General features: G+C 44.2%; 1 protein-coding gene across 1 annotated transcript in view; it reads right to left on the bottom strand.

Annotated features, from left to right (window-relative positions):
* The window catches only part of NOTCH2 (notch 2), a 79,027-nt gene that overhangs the window by 4,990 nt on the left and 50,449 nt on the right, over nt 1-23,588 (bottom strand). The window contains exons 15-31 of the mRNA NM_001252033.2: nt 22,698-22,817; nt 22,435-22,587; nt 19,502-19,730; nt 17,576-17,777; nt 15,083-15,236; nt 13,913-14,097; nt 12,972-13,104; nt 10,602-10,847; nt 8,473-8,585; nt 7,662-8,191; nt 6,713-7,060; nt 6,338-6,480; nt 5,850-6,060; nt 4,884-4,980; nt 4,214-4,382; nt 334-635; nt 56-203 (exon numbers count right to left, since the gene is read on the bottom strand). Of these exons, the coding sequence (NP_001238962.2) occupies nt 56-203; nt 334-635; nt 4,214-4,382; nt 4,884-4,980; nt 5,850-6,060; nt 6,338-6,480; nt 6,713-7,060; nt 7,662-8,191; nt 8,473-8,585; nt 10,602-10,847; nt 12,972-13,104; nt 13,913-14,097; nt 15,083-15,236; nt 17,576-17,777; nt 19,502-19,730; nt 22,435-22,587; nt 22,698-22,817 (3,483 nt within the window). The remainder of the gene's footprint in view (nt 1-55; nt 204-333; nt 636-4,213; nt 4,383-4,883; nt 4,981-5,849; nt 6,061-6,337; nt 6,481-6,712; nt 7,061-7,661; nt 8,192-8,472; nt 8,586-10,601; nt 10,848-12,971; nt 13,105-13,912; nt 14,098-15,082; nt 15,237-17,575; nt 17,778-19,501; nt 19,731-22,434; nt 22,588-22,697; nt 22,818-23,588) is intronic.

The following is a 23,588-nucleotide window of genomic DNA, read 5'->3' as shown; positions in this document are numbered from 1 at the left end:
CCAGCTTGCACCATGACAAACGTCTGCCCAGCCCAGAACATCACGTCCACATTACCGTGGTCATCTACGGCGTTCACATCTGCTTGGCAATTAATGAGCTCTGCCACCATTCCTTCCACAGCCAGCCGTGCAGCCAGGATTAATGGGGTTGTTCCATCATTCATGCGAGCATCCAAGTCCGTCACTCTGTTACGGATCAAGATCTGGACAACAGAAGACGACAGGTTATTTTCTTTCAGTAATGCTACAGAGCAAAACCGAGGACTTGGAAGAAACCCAAGAGAAGGGCTCGTAGATTACAGCTGCTGTAAAAGGGTTCCTTAATTGCTGTACCTGAAAGACTCCCTGGGCATCAGCAGCTACAGCTGCATGCAGAGGAGTCCGTCCCATGTTGTCCCGTGCATTGGCATCCGCACCGGCATCCAGCAAACGTTTTGCAGCATCTGCCCTCGAGTAACGGGCAGCTAAGTGCAGGGCCATCTCCCCAGTGCGGTCTGTTTGGGCCTGCAGGTTGGCACCTTGATAGATTAGATCTGTTATTATGTTCGCTGAGGAATCTTCTCCATCTTCATCATCCTCACTGATATCGGAACCGCCCACACGCAGAGATGCCAACATAAGTGGAGTACATCCATCTGCAATGGAAGAGATGTGATGGTGTTAACCTACTGCTTGACAGTAACCTATCAAGAGTCAAGTGCTTCTGTTCCTGAGCACCCTGTAATTACGACATACACAGTAAATAAACCTAAAGATTCCAAGAATAAATGCTCACATTTGCTTATGGATTTCACTGCCTTGCCACACATACATCCTGGGCGCCTAGGAAGCAAGAGGGACTGAGGTGGCAGCAGGAGTGGAACACTGTGCTAGCAAATTCATAGCAATCATAGAATCACAGAATGGCCCACGCTGAAAAGGACCACAGCGATCATCCAGTTTCAACCCCCCTGCTGTGTGCAGGGTTGCCAACCAGCAGACCAGGCTGCCCTTTGAAGAACTGCCTGATTTATCCCACGTGTGACCGGGGGATGTTTTGGACCACACAGACAGCAGCTTCCACTTTACACAGCTCTCATTTGACAGAGGACTGTCTTTGCTAAGTGGCTGCATGAACCCTGCAGACAGCAATACGGGGTGATCACACAGCTAGGATTCCGTGCGGATAAGTAGGTTGATGACTACCCGACGTAAGTAGTTTAGAGAGCTCTAATGCCCCACTTCCCAACTTCTGATCGCCACGCTTTCCTAACTCTATTTTAGGACAGTTCCACAGCTTTCAGAGAAATCTAGCGATCTGTAGTCCTGCAGCCGGGACTCTCATCAACCACCCGCAGAGATCATGGCTGCAGCCCTCGGATCCCTATCCCCGAGCCCGGCTGAGCAGCAGGACATTCGCTCCTCCTAGTGGTGACAATGGGAGCACAGACATCCTTTCAACGAACTCTTTTCTCAGGGTTTGTTGGAAGGCAGAGAGGCACTGACGTACAGGCCTGGGTTGGGTTCCAAGACCCGTTCCTGTCTGCAGCCCCTCTCTGCTTGCTGCCCAAGGCTATACCTCTCTTTGTGCTTCTCCCTCCCTCCCGCTGCTGGCTCTGCTTCCACGTGAACACTTCTCAGTATTCAGTTCAGGATGTGGTCTTCTCTCTACTGCCCTGATACAAAGAGCAGAGAGATGGAGCACAGAAAGCCTTCCTTTTCTCTAGCACCACAGCCCTAAGAAAATCACTTGCAGGAAAGGTCTCATGCAATGGCTGTGTTTGCCCTGGATGGATCACTGTCAGCTGCTGGATGGGGACACAGCCACAAAGTGCACTAAATCCTTCAGAAAAAAAATAGCTGCCACCCTCCAAAGAGTCCCTCAGGTACACGAAGCTCTTTTTGGGGCTTGGTAAATTGGCCACACGCAGGTAGTTTTATGAGGCTGGCAAAAAAGCATATCCAGTTCAACTGTCACAATGAAGTATTTGTTGGAGTATTAAGAAAAAGCCATGGTCACAATGCCTTTTTTCCTCCTTCAAGCTTGGTCTGTGAAACAGTTGGAAAAGGCCTCGAAAGGATCCAGCTGGAGGCAGACACACAGCATGGAAAATTCCAGTCTGAACCACTTAAGTTTTAGCTACTGAAAAAGAGGGCCATATAACAGGAACAGTTAATAGGTTTTAATTATAGATGGTGGTACTAGTTATGCCTCAAATTGCATTACCCTGGTTACACACCGACAATAACTCCACTGAAAAGAATGTCCTCACCACTCTGGGGGACACAGGAAGAACAGCATGAAGAGACAAAGGTGAAAGCAGTATTTTACTGAAACAAAACAAAAAGAAACAAAAAATCCTCCTTGGTTTGCTATCTTTCAAGAAGACAGACCCTGAGTAAACCTAAAACTTAAAGGATGAGATGCTGAAGCACACAGTCTCACCAGATACACAGGACTCTATACAAAAACAATACACTGAAAGCTGGGATGTATAGAACCCACTGGTAAAATCTGTTGGAGATGGGACTTCTTGGACCCCCCCACCCTCAAGAGACCCGGATCTACACAGGGAACCGAGGTGTTCTGACCTGCCTCTCCCTCTCCCTGCTGCTCTTGTTACCTGCACCCGGACCTGTGGCCAGGATCCAGCTCACCTACCTTCAGATGGCTACAGCCCAAACACCTGCATTCGAGCTGGTCACACTCAACATCTTTTGTAACCAGGGGCATTAGTGAGGCATTACTAGAGCAGGAGCTCCAGTCTTTGGGAGACCTCTGCTTGAGACAGAGGTGGCTTCAACTCAGAATTGCCAGGGCAGATGACTGTCCACATTTACTGAGGAATCCTACAGCTCCTTATTACTCCAGCACTTCCCTAACTTTTTAAACTATTTCTTCCATAGTGAGCAACTCAGTGTCTTGTACTGCAGAGGGGCATGGCTTACAGCAGCTTGCTTCACGTCCCACAGCATGTGAATGACAGGAAAACAACTCACAGGCCATATTATTCCACTGCTTTTGCTGGACAAAGTCTGGAGGGGATGTGAAAATAAGCAGTCTGAAGACTTAACAATACTATCTCCGGCACTTGGAAAGCTTTTATCCCAGCCACACAGCTAGAAGCTTCTTTATGGGGGGAAAAAAAAAGCCTTGATTTGGCAGAAACAGATGGCTCACATTCTCACATTTCTTACACAGAAATCTTTTTGCCCGTGTTTTACATTTATGAGTGTTAATAGGTCAGGGAGCAGAAAAGACAATAGAAAGGGAATGAGAGAAGAGTTAAATTGCATGGAAACATTCCCACAAAATCCAATAAAAAGTAACCATAGCAAGATTATGAGAACAAACTCTCAGCATATGAACAAGAACTGTGTTTGCAGCTCCTTCTAATGAGGATAATATTCTTGGTAAACACCCCTCAGAAACACAGGAATGGATGAGTAGATGAGCCACGCAGTTCATTACCAGATTGCAAGGCTTAGTGCCACAACTACAAGATGCAGCTGAACGTTCTTACTGCACCTAGACTTCTGACACTGCTAAGAGTGCATGTATGCAAGAGTTTTAAGAAGGTGCTTTCTAAGCTTGGAGTTGTGGCATGCTACACAACTCACTGAACCCTGCAGCTGAAGATATAAATCAATGCATTAAAAAGAACTCATCGTGAGGCTTGCTGCATTGCTGCTCTCTGTTCCAGCACAGATTACTCACACACTGCTAATCAGGGCACACTGCTCTGCCAGAAGTCGTCTTATTCAGGAAAAGGCCACCCCTGCATCTACTCCAGAAAACATACAGCTCAGGTATAAACCCTGCTAAGCTGGTCTTCAGCAAAGTCTGGCGTAAATCCCTGCAGCGATCCAGCTAGAGAAGTAGGGGGTTACTTCCAGCAGAGCTATGCATTCCAAAATTCAGGCATTCTGACATCTTTTAAGCAAGCACTGTTGTAAAGGGGATCGCAGAGAACTTCATTGAACTCCTACTGCTGCTTACATGAACTCTCTTTTCTCCCGTTGACACAACATTCCACGTGCTACAGACCACAATCCAACCTCCCCAGCTTTCTTTTCTGGAACATACGTGAGTTTTCTCAAGTACCACAGGAGTTCTACTGATGTCCCTGTATACCCCACATTGTTTTTAAACGTTAGCAGTCTCAGCCATTGGAAACAAGAGAGGGCTTGGTGGCTGACTTGCAGAACACCTGAGACACTCAAGAGTACTGACCTGGTCCTCTGACATTGACATCCAGAACATCTACTTCTTGATCTGCTTGAGGTGGTGTAAGGGCTAGTGATGTGCTCCCACAGACATCTGCTGCTTCCAAGTGCTGCTGTGTCCACTGGCGCTGATCTATCTGCTCATCAGCTTCTGGGAGCAAGGCCTGGTCCTCAGTCTGAGAGCAAGAGATAGGCAGGTGTTTCAAAGAACTTACCAAGTTACTAATGTCTGAAGTTCTCTTGATCTAGTGAAAGATGTCTGCTCATGGCAGAGGGCTGGGCCAGGCAATCTTTACAGGTTTCTTCCATCCCAAGCTGTTCTATGATTCTTTTTTTAAGCTAATAAATGTGTCTATTTACATCAGCTTGGTATTTCTAACTTTCACAGTCCCACCTTATGTTATTGGGTCTGAATTGCAAGACATTATATCATCATTAACCTACTCTTCCCCTTGGTGCAGCAGGGCTTGAGTGAGGAGACATTGGTATAGAAGTTACCTGGTTTCTCTACAGGCCTGTGGTGGCTGTGTTCACCAGAGGGTTTGCCCCTCAGATATGATTAGCTGTATGTTACACACCCCTAAATTAACCTGGAAATTAATGTAGCTGTTTTCTTCACTAGCCAAAAAATGGTCTGAGGGATAAGGAGGCAATATTTAAGTATTGGAGCAACTTACCTTTACCCTCTTTGGCTGAGGTCCACCATCACCTGCCCAGTGTTCAGTTGGTCCAGAATCTGCCATGTTACCCTCTGGTATCTGGACCGATAGATTTCTAAGAAACAAGAATACATCATTTTGCGGGCTGGCCAGGTCTTACTACTACAACCCATACTAGACTGAGAGACAATAAACGGGATGGTTGCAGATGTGGTAGCTTGCAAATGGAGGGGCCAAAAAATTAGAATGGAACAACTACAGTCTCGGTTGAAACAAGCATCAGCCAGCTGCTGCATGACAACAGGCACCACATGGATTAGAGGTGTCCACCTAAACAAATCCAGCATTGAGGTTCTGTAATTTCCAACTGCAAGTTATCAACCATGACGTTGGAGGACTGAGCCCTGACACTCCCATGACTAGCAAGCAATCTCAAGTATCACACAGTCAGGCTTGGCTGGACATGCTGACTTCCCAGGCCACACAGAGAGCATAAATCAGATTGACTATACGTCTTGCTCGCAGAACTGTGTGAGCTACACAGCGAGCTATGCATTTACAACTGTAAGCTTGGTTAACTCAATGGAAAGTCAGAACTTAATGAATGTGATTCTTCTTTTGAAGCTTTCCATTATTTCTGAGTCGTGTATTTAATGCATTGAGCTACGTATGTTAGAAGTTCGTTGTCACCTATCAACTTAAAAACGTAACACCGAATATAGGAGGAAATAACGCAACTAACATACCTAACTTCTAAACTACACTGCATCAGAAAACCAAACTTAACCAGATTAGATTACAGTTATTCAAAGCTCTTCTGTCCAAAAAGGATGCATTCAATTCAGAGAAAGAGCCTAAGAAGCCTTAGCTTAAGGGTTGTTTTCCCTATGCTAAGTGCCTTTAATGAAAGACCTATAAGCCACGTTCTTAAAACCTTCTAACACACTGACCAACACATGGTCAGTAGGCTAAATACAAACTTACTTGAGTCCAACTGCATCTTCTCCAACTGGCTCCCTGCGCTTATGATTACTGGGATCCCTGCGCAGAATAAAGCCCTCCGGGAGCCACAGGGAACCGTGCTTGCGCTTACGCTTTGCCATCATCACACCCAAGAGAAGAATCAAGAGGATGATCAAAGCTGCCACGGCGAGTAGGTAGAGCAACTGGGTCTTCGGTGGTAACAAGGGTTCGCCTAGAAGTTCCAATTGAAGTACAGTGAGATTTTGAAAGTTGAGGCAACGATCTCAAATCTGATTTTACACACTTTGCTTTACTAAGGAGAAGATGCCTCCATTAGAGAAGAATAAGCATATTGCACACACAGCCTTCTGTAACTGAGGATGGAAAAACTAGCTCCCAGAAACCACCCCTAACAGTGAGATATGTTACGATGATGCTCAATGATGTGAGTGTGCATTTTGCAAGCTCAACTTCCTTGCAGAAGCCATTTTTCCCCTGCAATTACTTACTTTGGACAGACACAAAAGGATAAGGCAACATGCCCTTGATTGCCTGAGCAGCTAAGAGGGCTGCAGCAGCTTCTGTGTTGTGAAAGCATTGCTCTGAATCCTCTGCACACTGACGGTTGTCAATCTCTAGGAACACCCTCGTGCTGCAGAAACACAGTAAGAGGACACGAAAGTTAGCAAAAGAGACCTGTGTCAAAGCACTGGGTTACACTGAGGTCTTTTAAGTTAACCTTCCCACTCGAAACACTGAATTTGGCAGCTGCAACAACTTGACGTTGGTCAACAGCCACAGGTGGTCTAGAATGCCCCAAGACACCTTACAAGCAAGAGCCACCAACGTAACAAGGCCAAAAGAACACAAAGGCTTCCACTCACCCAATGACCTCTTGCTCTAGTTCTCTGTGCTTGCGAACAACCACAACGGATCGCCGGCTCCGTGCTGCCGATTTCTCTCCATAGTATGGGAATACCATGGGATTTCCCTGGGAGTCCAGCTTAATTCTCAGATTGGTGTGGAGGAGAGTTCCCAAAGTACGCAAGAAGCTGCGAACATCACGCAGCAGCTCATCAGGGCGCATCAAGACCACAATGATTAGGGTCCCCTCTGCCAGCCTCTCAGCTTTGTCACCAGCACAGTCAAGACCGTCCCAGCCACACTCCTCACTATTACAGCCCTGGTCACAGCGGCCATCTCCATAGTGATCAGCACAGTACTTGTCATACCTAGAACAGCAAGAAGGTTACAGGCAGCACACAGGACATTCACACTCTGTATAATATACCAACAGTCTAGAGCCTACGCTTTACATCTATTTGTGGTTGAGGTGAAATAACAGTTGTGCTCGGGATACAGAGAAAAGATGCAACCCCAGCATATGGGTGGCAGGAAGTATAAAGCAGATCCCAGAAGAGATGGTTCTATTCTGAAACCAGTGGAAGAAAAGAGCTCATTCCGTTTATCACAAAAAAGCTACATCAGCTCCTGCCTCCCCAAGGGAACATCACCTACTGTAGCATTTACTGTAATTAACTGAAGAGAAAGAAGCAGCATGACAAACAAGCAGGAAAGCACATTCGGAGGCAGCAAACAGCTAGGACAAAAATACAGATGCTGCAGGTATGAGCAGGGTTCAGGGCAGGAGGTAAAACGACTAGAATCTTGCACAAGGTGAAATACCTGCTATTTACATAGCACAGAAAGCACAACACATTCACCAAGCAGGAGGAGGCTGGGGCACCAGGTGTGAAGTGCACCCACTGTTGAAAGCACTAGCAGAAGATATATTAGCGACACAAAGAAACCAGCCTCAGGATCAAGCCTTACTTGCACATTCTGCTATTTTGCTGGCATTCAAAGTTGTCAAACAAGCACTCGGGTGTGTTGCAGAACTCGTCACACTGTCCATTGAAAAGCATCCAGCAGCGCAGTGAAGAGGAGCAGTTGGCCCAAGGATCCTCCATTGTCAGGGAACAGTCGCCTCCATCCCACTGGCAGGCGTGAGTGTTACAGTCCTCATCACAATAGCCATCTCTCGCTTTTTCCGCACACTGGGAATCCAAACATCCCAGAGGCTCTTGGCTGGGATGTACGAGCTGTTCACACTGGCTGCCTTGGGCGTGAGCAGGGCACTGACAATAATAGTACGGAGGCTGAGAACGAGGGTGGCAGCTCCCACCATTCTGGCAGGGGGCACTGGCACAGCCTGTGTTGGTCTGGCATTCCTCTCCCACAGCCAGCCTTGGGCAGTAGCATCGCGGACCAGAAGATGTGTGGATGCACTGCTCGCCCTTCTTGCATTTCACTTGCCCACAAGTACTGTGGCTGCTGAACTCGCATTTTGCTCCAGAATAACCCTAGGGGGAAAAAAGGAAAATGGTCAGGCTCGATACTTCAGCATTCCCAGCGGTGGAGGCAAGGTGTGCCATGCAACCTTGTTCTCGACAGTCCTTTTCTTATGGCACCTTTGGTTTCCAGTAGATAAACTGAAAGATGTGTACAGTTTGTCCAAGGACACAACTTCTAGTACTACAGAAAACCACCTCAACCAATGCTGGCCTAATGAAGCTAATGTGACTGTAAGCCAGAGGACCCTGCAGTTGAGGCAGGTGATGCTGTTTCAGGACACAGCACTTACCGGAGGACACTGGCAGATGAACCCATCCGGCATATTGCTGGCAACAGCACAGGTGCCTCCATTCTGACAGGGCTTCCGGGGACACACATCTATGACACTCTCACAGTGACGACCTGTGATGGAGACACACGGAGAGAAACGATCAGAGGAATGCATGCGTGCGCATCATAAAACCATCACTGAGCAAAATACACATTAACAGCCAACAAGGCAAAGACTCCAGTGAAGCTTTCCCCTTGGAAAAGGTAAAGCACATCTCTTCAGATAACATATGTTCCCTAAGTAGCAGCTGAAGAAGGCACAGCCCCAAAAATCCAAAGGGTTATCTGGAGGCACAGCCCATCTCATCTGCCTCCTTAAGAACACGTGACACAACGCAGGGACTGTTTGCTGCCGTCACCCTCAAATCATCCAAGCACAGAGGCTGAAGATTCCCTGAGATCTCTTTACTTTTAGGGAGATGCTTAATGAATACAAAGGCAAAATCACTCTCCGAGTGAACAACTCCCAGTGTCTTGCAAGGACAAATGAATGCATAGAATGTCTTCAGTACCAACCGCCCCTGGAAGTAACATAGGTGCCAAACTGGCCACGGCAAGGAATCCTGAACACCTCGTAGGTCATCTTACATATTGCATCTGGTTTCCTGGGAGAAAATTATGCCTTAGGACCAGATGCAGCATCAGTGAATAGGGTGAGCAAGCAGAGCCTCCTATGCTCATCAGCTGGACAGAGAGGCTCTGGCTGCATGGACTGGAGTTTACAGCAGCATGCAGAGGAAAACTTGGGCGCCAGCATTGGAAAAGACAAGGATGACCTGAACATGACTTGGACCTCCCAGGAAAATATTAATAGAAGTCTCCACACATGTGCAGCCAAAACTGACTGCTCAGAGACAGAAGCAGACAGGGCAGGATGGCCAACAGAGATCTGGCATCCTATTAGTCAGAAACCACAGCAAAGCCACCTCCATCTCCTCCTAGGCAGAAGGGTCAACGTGGAATGTGCAGAAGACAAACAGCCAGAGGAAGAGACATGCTCCCCCCTCTGTGCCTAACATTTCCAGACAGATTTCATGTCTGAGACACAGCAGCTCTGCCTCTTCCCCTTAAGGAGCTGCAGGTCTGCGCCCCCCATGCTGCAAGTTCCAACAACCCTTCAAAGAACCCTTCAAAGTTCCAACAACCCCTACAAAGAAGGGGTTGTATTGAATCCTGTCTGTTAAGCTAATGTCCTGCAGCAGTGTCCTTTTAAGAACTTCTTTTGTCACTCTTGTTACTTCTTTGCATCTTATAATCACTAAGTTAGTGGAAACATCTCAAAATCTTTAACTTTTAAGAAAAGAAGTAAAAACTATTGGTAAAGCATGCAGAGAGGGTCACTGGTAAGCAGGGAAAGTGAAGGGTTTGAATGGAGGAAAACTGCATACATGAGAATTAAACTGACATGCAATCTGGAAAGCTGAAAGTTAAGACACATCTGGAGACTATTAGCTTAAACTTATGCCCAGCAGGAGGCAGAAAGCAGAACAGCAGTAATACTGACAAAGAAGAGGACCAGACAGAGCTAGACAAGCTTGTGTAGCATGACTTTTTTTTGTTTTTTTGCAAAGCTGTGGTTCAAATTTGGATTGTGGAAGGATCACATAAATAAGCTAGGAATGCACAGATTGTCCATGCACAGAGTATCCCATCCTGACCACATCTCCAACATAAGGAAGAAAGGGGGGGGGGTGGTTACAAAAGGAGGCTAAAAGCTAATTATGGATACTATAACACTGATTTATAGAGAAAATTCATATGCTGCTTTGCAGAAGTGAAGCTGACACAGACAATTACAATGTCAAGAACAGCAATGTGAAAATAGGAAGGAGAAAAAAGTATCTGGCAAAAAAAAACTGGCAGTCAAGAGTCTCAGGAGATTCTTTTGTCTGAGACAATTCTGGAAGTCCAATGTCTTAGATTTTTTTCCCCTAAAAAAAAAGAAGTGTTTTAAGAACTGAGACAGCACAGAGGAACAATCAGATATTGTAGAGGGAAGTGACTAAATAACTGGACTGCCAGAAAGGGAAAGAACACCATTTTTCAAGATACCACTCTGAAATTGGAAGCATGTTTATGAATACTCACCAGTAAAAGCACTACGACAGATACATGTGTAATCATTTATCAGCTGAATGCAATCCAGACTTCCACGAGGGTTACAAGGATTAGAGAGGCATTCATTGATATCCCCCTCGCACCGCTCGCCTGCGAAGCCTGGGAGACAAAGGCAGCTGTAGCCCCCAATCTGGTCAATGCACTGCCCCCCATTAAAGCAGCGGGGTCCTCCTGACTCTGAAATGCAGTCATCCACGTTCTCCTCACACAGACGACCTGTCAAAACAGTAGAAGTGGCGGTCTGAGAACAGGGTGTCACGGCCTCATTTCCTACGGCGTTCAAGTTTTGAGACTACGTGAAACACAGTCTGAGATATAACCAGGTAAAGATCCCAACTTAATGCAAGCCATGCCCGCTGCAGACAGTGAGCCTCAGAGCAGACTTAAGAAGCGTGTGGTTTCGATCCAGTCTGCTCTCAATGGCATGTCATACTGGTATTTAGCAGCTTTCATGCTTGACTTAATTTAGGGACATAATTAAAAGCATAAAACCAAAACAAAAATGAAAGAAACACTCCATTTAGCCCTATAACTGAACATAGAGAGCCCTGTGCTGTCCCTAGCAAGGCTGGAAGCTTCCAACCATTCAGTTAACTTGGCTGTAACCCTGAAATTCAACAACACCATCAGAACAAGACACAACAAACCAACTGAAAAGCAACTGTGATAGAACACAGACCCCTGGCCAGCATGCCATTCCTGCAGCTTGACTTCTGAGGACCTGCAGTAAACTACCAATGCTGCTAGGAATGCCAGCTTCTCCCTCCCTGTACCGGGTTCCCTGTCCAAAGAAAAGGCCTGGTGCTAGTTCTGCCTTAGTCACACAGTGTAATGGATATAAGGGAGCAGAGAGGATAAGTTGAGCAAAGAGTTTTGTCTGTTAATATAGTCGATTCATCCTCAGCACGTGCAGTGATTCACCTACACAAGGAAGATATTGATACAGGCATCAGTAAAGCATTTGTTTCAAACCAGACTAGGGACAAAAGCTACGTCTTGGTACCGTTAAGTAATGATACCAGTCAATTCTAATTCCTTTCATTTAGGAAAGGAAAACAAGTCACATCCAAAAAGTAATTCATCCCAATGAATAAAGACTGAGGAATTAGAAGCCCATTCTGAACCATGCAGAATCTTTCACAGGTGAGGGGTGTCCCTTTGTACATCACTAATTCTAGCAACACAGGAATTAGTACATAAATACGTACTTTGATGTAGAGATGCAACAAACTTTGGTTGTTCTTTTTTACCCCTTTAAAATGGAGGTCCAAATTAATAACACAACACGAGGAACTGTTAAACACGATTTGGAATGAAGTAAGTACTTATGCAGACTGGGGAGATGTGCTGACAGCCACATTCAACTCAATGAATGCAATATGCATGTGCTGGAGGCAGATATTTTAGACTAAGTTTACTTAGGGTATCAATATAAGAATTTAGTTCTATCTAATACGCGTTAGGAGATTTTTGCCTACATGATTTGCCTACTATGGTTTTGCCTACATTGAGGTGAGACTTCAGAAAGAAAAAGTAAGTTCAGAAGAACAGAAAATCTTTGAACTGATTTCAGAAGCAAGGTTCAGAGAAAAGCAATCAAGTTAGCAAACATTTACTGATGAGTACAGATGTGCTCTCTGCAATACTTCCGAAGGTAGAAAGCAAGACCATCAGGCCACACACAACTAGGAAATGTAAGGTGATCCTTCAAGAAGCATTATGTTGAACAAGCTGTGGAATCAGATTTGCTAAAAATCACCACTGTGTAGCTGGATTTTTTTTTTTTTTTTAATTTATTTTTAGGAGCTGCTATTAAAAGAGCTCCAATTTGCTGAAATAGTTTAAACGTTGAACTTCTTTTTCACAAATGGTTCCAGGATAGAGCACAGCGCAGGGCCAACATTTAAACGAGGGTGCTGGAAACAACGCAAGAACTAAGCAACCTTTTGTATATATCACGGTTTCTCAGCTAAGAAGAAACCTTGGATTTTCTGGAACAAAACAGATAAAGTTGGGAGACATCTTAATAGCAATCCATTCCATCCCCATTGCCAAAGAGGGGTCATCTATTCCCAGAGAGCACTGTCATGACCCATTCCTTTAAAAGAAAGGAAACAAAACAACAAAACCAACAAAAACCAGCTCAGAAAGACAGAGATCCCATAGCCTAACAAATTTACATATTTATTTTTAAAGGGAAAATATGCGTTCTCAAGGGATTCAGTGCACTTTGGGAACATTCTTCAAAGAAAATGGATTCCCTTTAGACCCTGCGTTAGGAAACAAGTCAGAAAGGAAAGTTTATTCTTGTAACATTCACTTAATTGCTGAGTTTCATACCCCGAGTGCCCGGTGGACAGGAACACCTGAAATGGTTGACAAGGTCTATGCACGTTCCTCCATTCTGGCAGGGCTGAAACTGGCACTCATCCACTTCGTATTCACAGTTGACACCCTGGTATCCAGGCACACACTGTAGGATAAAAAGAAGTAGGAATAATCTTTTCATAACCCCCATTACATTAGCAGGCACCTGAGAAAGGCTGACAGACAAAGCAAACCCTCAGAGGGACAGATTCTGACTTCCTTTGTTGCCATACAACTGCAAGTGATTTCAAGGGCTATACAGACAGACAGCTCAAGCACACAGTTTCATCACACAACTTCTCAACTGCACGATGTGGTCTGAATTTAAGTGACTCCTCCTGTAAAATATGGCAAGTAAATCCCCAAACTTCTCACCATGGAGACCAGTTTGGAAGTTGTGACTTCAGGTTTATATAATATTCATGTCCTCCTTCTGGGCCTGTGCTTCCAAGGGGCTCTACCACTCTCCAAAGCTTAAGAAGTTTGACAGACCATGACATTATGGTCTCCATTGCTCTCTGTATCAGCTGTAGGAGTTAGAGGGCAGAGAAAGGCATCCCTCACTCTGAAAGGTAACGGATATTTGCCCACCCAGTACGGAGAATACAACATTCCTTTGATGCATTCTACATATATTTTAATACAAACCACATCTCAGGCAAAAGTAGGATTAGAGCTTCTTATCTACCACACCTCCTTACAAATGCACTTCTAGTTCAATTTTAAGGTAGGCCTTTCTGGAGCACTGCCACAGCTGCATTTAAAAAATATATATATTTAAAGGTGTTAGGTGGTTTTTATCCACTCTGTGAATCTCTTCTACCACTTGCACGTGTTTCAGGCTTCTTTCAATGCCTTTGCATTACAACGCCCTAAATATTTAGGCCACTTCCTACTAAAGCATTGAGCATTACCTCGCACTGGTATCCACCCAGATGATCCCTGCAGGTAGCACCATTCTGGCACGGGCTGGAGTCACACTCATCCAGCTGCTCCTCACAGTAGCTGCCAGTGTAACCCACGCGGCACTGACAGCGGTGTGTGTTTCCCACATTGAGGCAATGACTGGAGTGCTGGCACAGCTGATCCACTGTGATTCCTGAAACAAAGTTAAATAAAGTGAGCAAACACGTGGAACGCATTTTCCATCAGCGCTGGTAGATCAGCCAGGAATGAATCGGGCTACAAGCAGTGCACTGAAAGTGTGAAAGTGAAAAACTGAAGAGTGACTCTACATTAAAGTGAGTCAGAACCACTGCTGGCTTCTGAATGAAGTCACAGCTCTGTCCCATTTGGATCAATCATCAGCATCAACACTGGCACAAATTATTTGCATAGCTGCATTATTTTACCACTGGCAGGCAAGCATGCATCTCTGAAGTGCTAATGTTACAGCACAAAGGCTCCGTGTACCTAGAATGTACCTACAAAAAGTACTGCAGCTTGACATGCTTTGACAACAGATCTGCTCGTCTGCACTTCCCTCAGCTAAAAACTGCACGACACTGTGCATGAGTGTGGCCTCCAAGTCACCTTCCAGGAAGAAATTCACTTAAAAAAACCACATCTTTTACATACGCAGCACCTGAAGTATGAAATTATCACCGAGGTGTAACGGGGGGATGGTGTTGGCTATAGCTCACGTGGGTACTTAATAGCCAGTATTGGCTGAGAAAATACTTGGAAGCATCAGAAGTTACAAGATGCCTTTTGTGCACAAGGACAGCATGTCTTAAACCTGGCCTGCCTGACACTTGGTGGAGAAGTATGAACAGCCAATGTATGCTCCAAAAAGGCAGGACACGTTACTGAAACAGACTTGTGATTTTTTTTTTTTCAGTTCTTCTTTCCTAATACATTTAGGACAGAAACTAGCTTCTCATGTCAGGGAGAACCCAGAAAACACTGAATCTTAACACAACCTTGAAGAATTTTCTAGCATAGAAGTGACTGTGATCCACCTCTGAGAGGTGAAGCTCTCTGGAATTTTCAATACGTGCCATGTCCACAGGTGTATGAGGAAAGGAAGCATGGATTAATGATGGGAAATGCTTTTGATTAAAGCAGAAAGGATGCTTATTTACCCCTTTGTGAAGCTGCCACTTGACAGGAGACATTGGGCACATCGCAGTAAGCACCAGTCCAGCCAGAAGGACAGTCGCATCGAGTCTGGGCTCCACTTTGGAAACATGTGCCTTTATTCTTACAGGGAGACTTACTGCACAGATCCATAGGTGTCTAGAGAGGAAAAAAACCCACAACATGATATATGGCAAGATCAGTAGGAAGCACTGAACCAGAGTGTGAGTTCAAGAGGCAAAGAAAAAAAGGCTCTGGTTCCACTGGAAAGAAAGGGACAGTACTTGTGTAGTCTAAGCTAGGTTCTTCACATACAAGCTCTTGGGATTGTCAGTCTAGGAAGGTGTAGGTGTGCAGGGAAGCAAACCCCAGATGGCAGCATCGTTTCGTCACAGAGGTGATCCTCACAGTTGCCACACAGGGTTGTCTGGCTGGCTGGCTTTGAGAAAACTCAGTGTTTATCTCCAAGTAGGCTTCCATTTTCACATTAGTGGGAAAGCTTCCAGCCATCAACACTAACAACTGTGAGAAGGAAGGACAAACTCCCTCCATCTTCACTGTATGTTTGAGAACAGATGTGTTCCACATGCTGATCTTTGTTTTCCCTTTATGTCCTTAGATAACACACCTGCCTTTGATCTCAACTGCTCTAGTATCATCTCCCTGAATTCTTCCATCTTCTGAGATTCAACTGAAACCCCAGAACTGGTTTATAAACTGACAGTGGGCCAAGAGGGCAAAAAACACACCATTTTTTCTTGATTCTTTTAATATAAACAAACGGCATCCAAATAGAGACCAAAATTTTTAGTAAATCATCGTATGGAAGTGGAGAGGGCTCAAAATAACTGTCTGACCTAATATAAACCAGCCACTAACCATCATTTCCTTTTCGAGCACTCCATCTTCCCAGTAAAACAGCCATCTGATTGATTTCAAGCTGACTTGGGGGACGGATGAGGTTTATAAAGTGAGTAGTATCGAATTTTGGCTGCAAAATGCCATTTCAATGGCAGAAAGTTCTGCTTTTCAGATGCAAACCGCCTCCCCACAAAAACTAAAGGGAAAAAAAAAATCTGTGCTTTCACAGGCAACCAGAAAGAAACGTGGAATTAAGTTTTACCACATGCATTTCGGTGCGAAAAACACCAAGCTTTTTGCTTCTTTACCTCTAATGAGTAGCTGACTATTTTACATGCAAATTCCATAACTTATGAATCATTGTCTGATGTTGTTCTCTGTATTTAGCTTTGCTAATTAGGTCAAGCCAATTTTCCTCTAAGAGGAGAAGGACAGCGTCGCTGTGATCTATAACTCTCTCCAGCACAGCTTTCAGGAGCAGCTTTAAGTTTAGAAAGTTCAGATTTCTTGTGCAAAATGAGTAATGCGATATGATCGGGCTTCTCCGAGCGCAAAGCAAACAGGCTTTCTGGGAACCCACATTTAACTTGAGGACAGGAACATTAATCCCTTCCTCAAGTAAAAACAAAGCGAACCTAACAGAAGAGGAACTGCTGAACTTCACAGTACTTTACGATCCCTCTCAATGCTAATTCTGCCCGTGAGGTTTACGTGGTGTGCCCAGAATGCATAATTAGGGTAGCAGAGGGGCTGCTTTTTTATGTCACTTCATTACTTTGCATTCACTTCCTCCATTAGGAGCAGACTTGACAATTTAATGTCTAGCAATGTACTTCTGGAAACGCACCTCCCCCACCACCACTAAAATGCTTCCTCTAACAGCTACTGTGTCACAAAGACATACCAGCACCAAAGAAAGTTTCAGAATCCTCACACAATTCTCATGCTTTCCAGTAATTTCATACACATGCTGCTGTTTTGTTTGCAAGTGGCAGCACTTCTTGCAAAGAAAGCCAACGTAGCGTTTGCTCTTCCGAAGCAAGACACAGACTCAAACCATTCTTGCTATTTTGATAAGCGTAGGGAAAGAAAGAATTCTAACTTGAAAAATGAAACAAGCGATGCTTCCACTGTGGTACGCCAAGTGGTACAGCTCAGATCCAAGTATTTCTATACTTAGAACTGAGTATCGTGGCTGAAATGAGATGTATTCTAAAAAAGAAACTGGAATGCTGTCAAGATACCATTTTCCCATTTAATCTGTAACTCATCTCTCGCAGTTTTTCTTTGTATACCTGGCAAGCAGTCAAATTCACACGAGTCCTTAACAGGTACTGGTCAGTCATTTACAGCACGAGTTGGTGGCTTCTGTGCTCACTGTGAAAAACTAAATCACCTGAACCCAGGTATGCAAGGAAGGCCAGAGCTTCCTATGGAAGTTGTGACCAGAACAGAGGCATCCGCTCTGCTACAGAGAGACACTGGACTAAGCTTTCCTTGGGCTAACAGGCTTATCAAAATGGAAGGAGAAATAGCACTTGCCACGTTTGGTACCTCACATCTAACCAGTAACTCCTGCTGCTGTACAGTTCGAACAACAGTTGGCTGTGCAGAACAGACAAGAAATTGCCACCTACCTGGCAGTTCTTCCCCGTGTAACCCAAAGGACATATGCATCGGTATTTGCCCAGGCTGTCCACACAAGACCCTTTGTTCAAGCAAGGATGTGAATCACACTCATTAATTTCCATGAGGCAGAAGGGCCCCGTAAAGCCCACTGGACACTGGCAGGTAAAGGAGTTGATGCCATCCACACAGGTACCTCCATTGAAACAAGAGCTGCAAGAGAGCGAAAGCAAAAGGAAAATGAGACAAAATGCAATTAGCTCTTAGCCAGAGATGGCACGAAAACACAACTGAAAAGAGACAGAAAACCAGATTACAGAATCACCTGTGCTCCTGTAAGCCTCCACTAAAGAAGCTTAAGCCAGATAAAGTAATTCAGTGGGACTCTATTTTATTGTGCTTTACCTTGATGAGCAAATCAAGTAAACCACGGTTTGAATGAGTCATTAGCAATGGAGTTAATTTCTCAGTTAAAGAAATCTTCCCAGCTTCAATGTCACCACAAACAGTGCTGTACCAGGTAGTTTGCTCAGACTGACAGGTTGTATGCAAACCGTGTTACAAATTCCAGCTGCATTACAAATTATGAGAAGCAGAACAATTTGCCTTTTCTTTTTTATTATTTTTTACTTCAAAGGAATGAAAGGTATGTTTTCTCAAGGAAAAACTTCACGTAACATGCAAAACACGAGCATGCTCTTTATTGAAATAATGTGAGAGTACTGGTCCTGCTCAAGCCCTTCCTCTTCTCACGAGAACCTTCCTCCAGTCCTTCATTTGTAAAACCACTCACATATGCACTGGCAGAATTCAGATCAAAGGAATCACCCCCCACAACCTTCTGATCATGAGGAATTCTACCAGAGTACACGTCCTACAGAGAAGCTACTGGGAAGATCAGCAGAAGTGAAGCCTCATGCAAAATTAGCCCCTCACAGTTTTTTCCTCTAAAGAAATGCCTGCCAGGAAACTCCTGCTCCTCTGAAAATAAATCCAGATCAGATTCAAGATGATCATTTTGATAAAGGGCACAAAATGAATTCCTGCTTGTTATCTGTCTGGAGCACTGTGGAAGGGTACTTTCCATGGAAGAAGTGATTGAGTCACCTCCTTGAACTTTCAGTGCAAGTTTCAAGTACCTAAATTCTGGCTGCCATTAGGTTAGAGCTATCAACATCAACCTCCTTATCAGAGCCGTCCTCCTGCCTCGTGGACTGAATCTCACCTTAAAAGGAGCAAAAACTGCCTTTAAGGCTCACGGCAAAACAAAGAAGCCAGGGGAACTGTCAATCATTTGGCACGTTGCACTGAAATCAGGCACCCATCTCCAAAAGGAGGCACTCTTTCTCATAGGAGGTTTCTCACACAAGACAAGGAAGAATCATTTGAACCAAATTCAAATTAACCAACCATAATCACGCTCTTAAGTATAGCTCAGTAAATTTTGGTTGAGAAGGTGTGACTGGTTTAGCTTGGCAGATCGGGTCGAATTGCTACATCCCTCATTCATACCTGCAAGACTGGTTTCTGTCCTGACTGATAAGGAAAACAAAACCAGGATGAATCTCAAGGAAGAACCAGGCGTTCTGCTCTAGAGCACCCAACATACTTGATTAAACAACTGTTGGGCAAATTAAACACACCCTCATCAGTGACACAATCCTCTTCTTAAGCAAAAGATGTTAAACTACCTTCCTCCCCCACAACTGCAATTTTATAAAAGATAGGAAAGATCTTCTCTTGGTGTACACAAAATGCATGAGAACAGCGAGAGCTTCACATTTAGGCACCTTATTTGTTTTCAGTCCTCCTCCTGGTTGCCTCCTCTTTCTAGCTTCCATTATTTGCAGTTAATTACTGCTTTTTAGCTTCCATTATTTGCAGTTAATAACTCAACTCAGGCCTTCTAGTGCAGCAGCACTGTGAAGTTATCTCACCTCTCGGTGCATTCATCGATGTTGTTCTCACAGTTGGTTCCCTCAAATCCAGGCTGACACTTGCACGTGTAGCTGTTGACATAGTGGGTGCACGTGCCTCCATTCCTGCACGGTTCACTCAGACATTCATTGGTATCTGTTTGACATTTATCTCCATGAAATCCAGGTAGGCAGATGCATGAGAAAGAGTTTATCCCATCCACACATGAAGCTCCATTTTGGCAGGGATCTAAGAGAGAAGCATTAACTTAGCATTAAAACGAGTGACAGTAAAAACCCAGGCCTATGGCAGTAACCTTTAGGAAAAAAGAAGTATGACACTATCCAGAGGGTAACAGATTACAAGCTTTTCTGAGACACTTTATGGAAAGGATAACCACAAAGGTTCGCCAATGCTGAATTCACAAGGAGATGTGGACTGGGACAAAACTTTAGGGCCTACCAGGATTTAGGGCAATCTTTACCTCCCAGGGTTTGCTGAACCAAAAGCAGCCCCAAAGCCTCTCGTTTTAAAATTCAAGCTCTGCTCTTTTGCCAAATGCCTCCCAATAAGAAAATACCAACAGCTCAGTAACCCTTTCTTCTCCCTTCTGTGTCCAGACACTCCTCAGCACATGTCCGGACACCCTTCAACACATGGGAGAACTTGTGTGATTAATGCTAAGCATGCAAGTAATCCAGTCAAATCAAACGTGTACGTGGAAATTAGTATATGTATGAGTACTTCTGCATAATTGAGTGCTTGGCATTCCTCCCAGTACCAAAGGCTGACAGAGGAAAGGCTGGTGGAAAAGCCCATATCTCACACACAACCTTGATTTCTCCTCGCCTCTGCAATTCTTAGCATTTTCTTCATTGCTACCAAAATCTTTTTAGTTGTGCATTGCCTTTTTTTTTTTTTGGTCTCAGCTACTCCCTGCTGCTACGGCATCCCTTTCACTTCCACAAGCACCAATCTGCCATCACTCTGTAGTTCCTTCCTACTTTGCTCCTTCCACGTTAAGGACCACAATCCTATGTCAGATACTGCCTCTGAAGCCAGCTTTCTGTTCTAGTCAGGCTCCCCTAGTTCAAAAGCTTGCATATGTAAAGCCAGGGAGGGAAATGGGGAAGAGGGAGCAAAATAAAAAGGTTACTGAGCAGGTTTTGTGATCTAAGACTATCCTCAAGTACTATTAAATACAAACTTTAAAATGCAGATAAACTCAGCCAAAAATTTGCAGTTCAACACAAGTACAAGATCATTCTGCTCACCGGTAAATGAAGAAAACAGATGAGAAAGGCAATTAAAGCTCACTTATTGACTGAGAAATATGCTCACATGATAACATTTTTTTGTTCTAAGACGACACCTGCATTCATTTAAAGGTCATCTGACTACTGCAGAGAAAAAGCATGCTCAAAGCAAGACCCCGGGCAGCTGTAAAATGTTGTGTCTGTGGCAGCCAGCCACTTATGACCGAAGCCAAAATTAATGTTCCATGCCACACATTTACTGACAGAGAAAGGAGACTAGAGTATCAACTTCTCAATAAGTTCTTGTTATTGGAGGGTTTATTTGCTTCATAGATTAAAGACACTTGGCTCAAGCCATGGAAGGTTTTTGTTATGCTAAATGAAATCAGCTGCAGCAGCAATCTGAAATTCCTCTTCAACCTCATGGGTGTGCTACATAACAGACAGCACTGGATCAATCTCAACTCAGAGATTTTCCAGTTGGTAATGGAGGAACGAGCACTTTAAATGTTTGCATCTTCAGATACCCACACAAAACACCCATATAAAACTGAGCAGGGCAAGCCACAGATTTGTTGGCTTCAATAAACGAAGCTTTGGATCAACGCACCAGTGCCACTTTTTGTACTCTACCTGTTTTCTCAGAAAGAGGCAAGGAAAAGCTCAGGCTTAGCCAGATGTGTTAGAAATCCTTCCAGCAGCGTTGCTTTGGGGCTCTCTCACGGTAACTTTTACTCGTGGGCTTGTTTGGATCCTTCTCTATAGCAGTCACAAATGTAATTTTTTTCAATGCAAAACATGACTTTTTGAATTCATACCTAAAGACTTTGGTTTGTTTTTAGGCTATTCCAATAAAAGTTGGAGTTATTCTTTTTTGTCTCTTGCATTTTTTTTTCTTCCAAGAGGCGGACAATTAAAAAAAATACAACACGGTGAACGACTCCAAGGTTTGATAAAGCACTTCGCAATAGTATCAGATGAGCTTTTAAACACAAGACACTCTTCAGGAGACTGATTTTACCTGATGAGATGATACAGAATATGCCAACAAGAACAAGCAGCCAGTACGTGCTCGGTTTCCCTTGTAAACAGCACCGTCAAGGGCATGAAATGCACAAATGAACACTACAGAATCTCTTAAACAACTTCAAGAGTCGTCGCTGTACGGCTTACCCTCCTGCAGCTGATCTCTATTCTGGAACACAGTGCCATCCTGCTGCTTAATTTGCTTCCAAATATGGATTAACTGGGACAGCAACAGGACCCACTCTTTCCAGAATATTAATATCAGACAAATACATTTCAAGAAGGACTGCTGTGTCTGAGGTTCCCACCACACCTCAATCAAGCTTACCTTTGAAATACAGATAAAGTCTGCAGAGTTACTTTATGAATTAAAATTTCAGGCAAACACAATTACTCATTTAACAGCGCTCCTTATTAAAGTATGGAAATAATAAGGATCACCTCAAGTTAAAAATTTGAAAATAACTCCTATTATCAGTTAGAAGATATTTGTAGCAGCTAAATGCAATGGATTTTCACATTTCACATGCAAGTATTACAGAGCTGAGGCTTTGAGGGGGTTGTTTTTTTTTTTCCTTCTTGGTAAGAGCTTACAAAAGCATTTTTGAGTACCTCAAAGCAGAATTATTTCAATGTAAAAGGGGAAAACAGAACGATCTGCTAATACTCACTAGACAGGCAGTCATCAATGTTACTGTCACAGTCTCCTCCAGTGAAGCCTGGACGACATTCACACAGGTAACTGCCTTGAATATTATGGCACAAAGCATGATTTTTGCAGGGCTTTGAGAGACATTCATCAATATCCACTGTACACCTCTCCCCTGAAAAACACAGAGTGCAGAAGTAAGATCTCTCATTATGTCGATGGTCAAAAGGCTCGATGCCAACACTGCTGAGTGCTGGAAGCCCTGGATGTTCCCAGCCACGTTACCTTCCCAGCCAGGGGCACACTGGCAGGTGTAGCCTTCGGAATCAGGAGACTCTTGGCAAATTCCTGAGTTCTCACAAGGGTCGGGGGAACATGGTGCAACCACTACCTGGCAGTTCACACCTGGAGTGCAGAAGGGGAAAAAAACAGGAGAATATACAGCTAAGAGTTTCGGTGCTTTCCAGAAGAATGAAAAAAAAAAAAGAGATTGCAACCTGCATCATTATCCTACACAGCAGTGGGTGACATTTTCGTATTTGAAACATCTTAGCAGAAGAAGGAGATCAGAATAGTCCTCATAGGCTCAGCAGATAGACACGGTAATCCCAACTATGTTAATTTGAGGGCAGTGACAGGGAGACAATCTTATTGCACTGAGCCACACAAGGGCATGGGGAAGCCAAAGGCTGTATAATTCCAGCCTATGAAATATGAAGTCTTCAAGCCTGCTTGCAGAGAAGACACAGTAAGTGAGAAAGGTATAAAGATATGCAGCTACCATTGCTTTGGTCTTCTTCAGCACTTTCTCCTGTTGCTGTTCTGATTACATCTTTCTATTTGCTCGTCTTCTTGCCTTATGTTACTCTTGCACTACACAGTTCCAGCATTTCCCTCTTTCTTGTGAAGTTCTTATCAAGCTATTGTTAAAAGAACTCAAGACTTAGCAATCTATTTATCCACCAGGCCAAATTTTTAGACAGTGCCACTGCCAAGCATAACTTTTTCATTTAAAGATTATCTTATCACTTTCAGATGAGCTGAACATTAAATATATTTTTGCCTGTGCAACATACATCTTTTGCGGAATAAGATGAACTCATTCACTCCACTGCAAGCCCAGATGCTTTCAGGCAACCATTACTGTATTATGAATATTTTATCCCTTTTAAGTAC

This window comes from Gallus gallus, chromosome 8 (assembly GCF_016699485.2).
Source record: "Gallus gallus isolate bGalGal1 chromosome 8, bGalGal1.mat.broiler.GRCg7b, whole genome shotgun sequence".
NCBI classification, from domain to species: Eukaryota; Metazoa; Chordata; class Aves; order Galliformes; family Phasianidae; genus Gallus; species Gallus gallus.
This window is presented reverse-complemented; position numbering and strand designations above follow the sequence as displayed.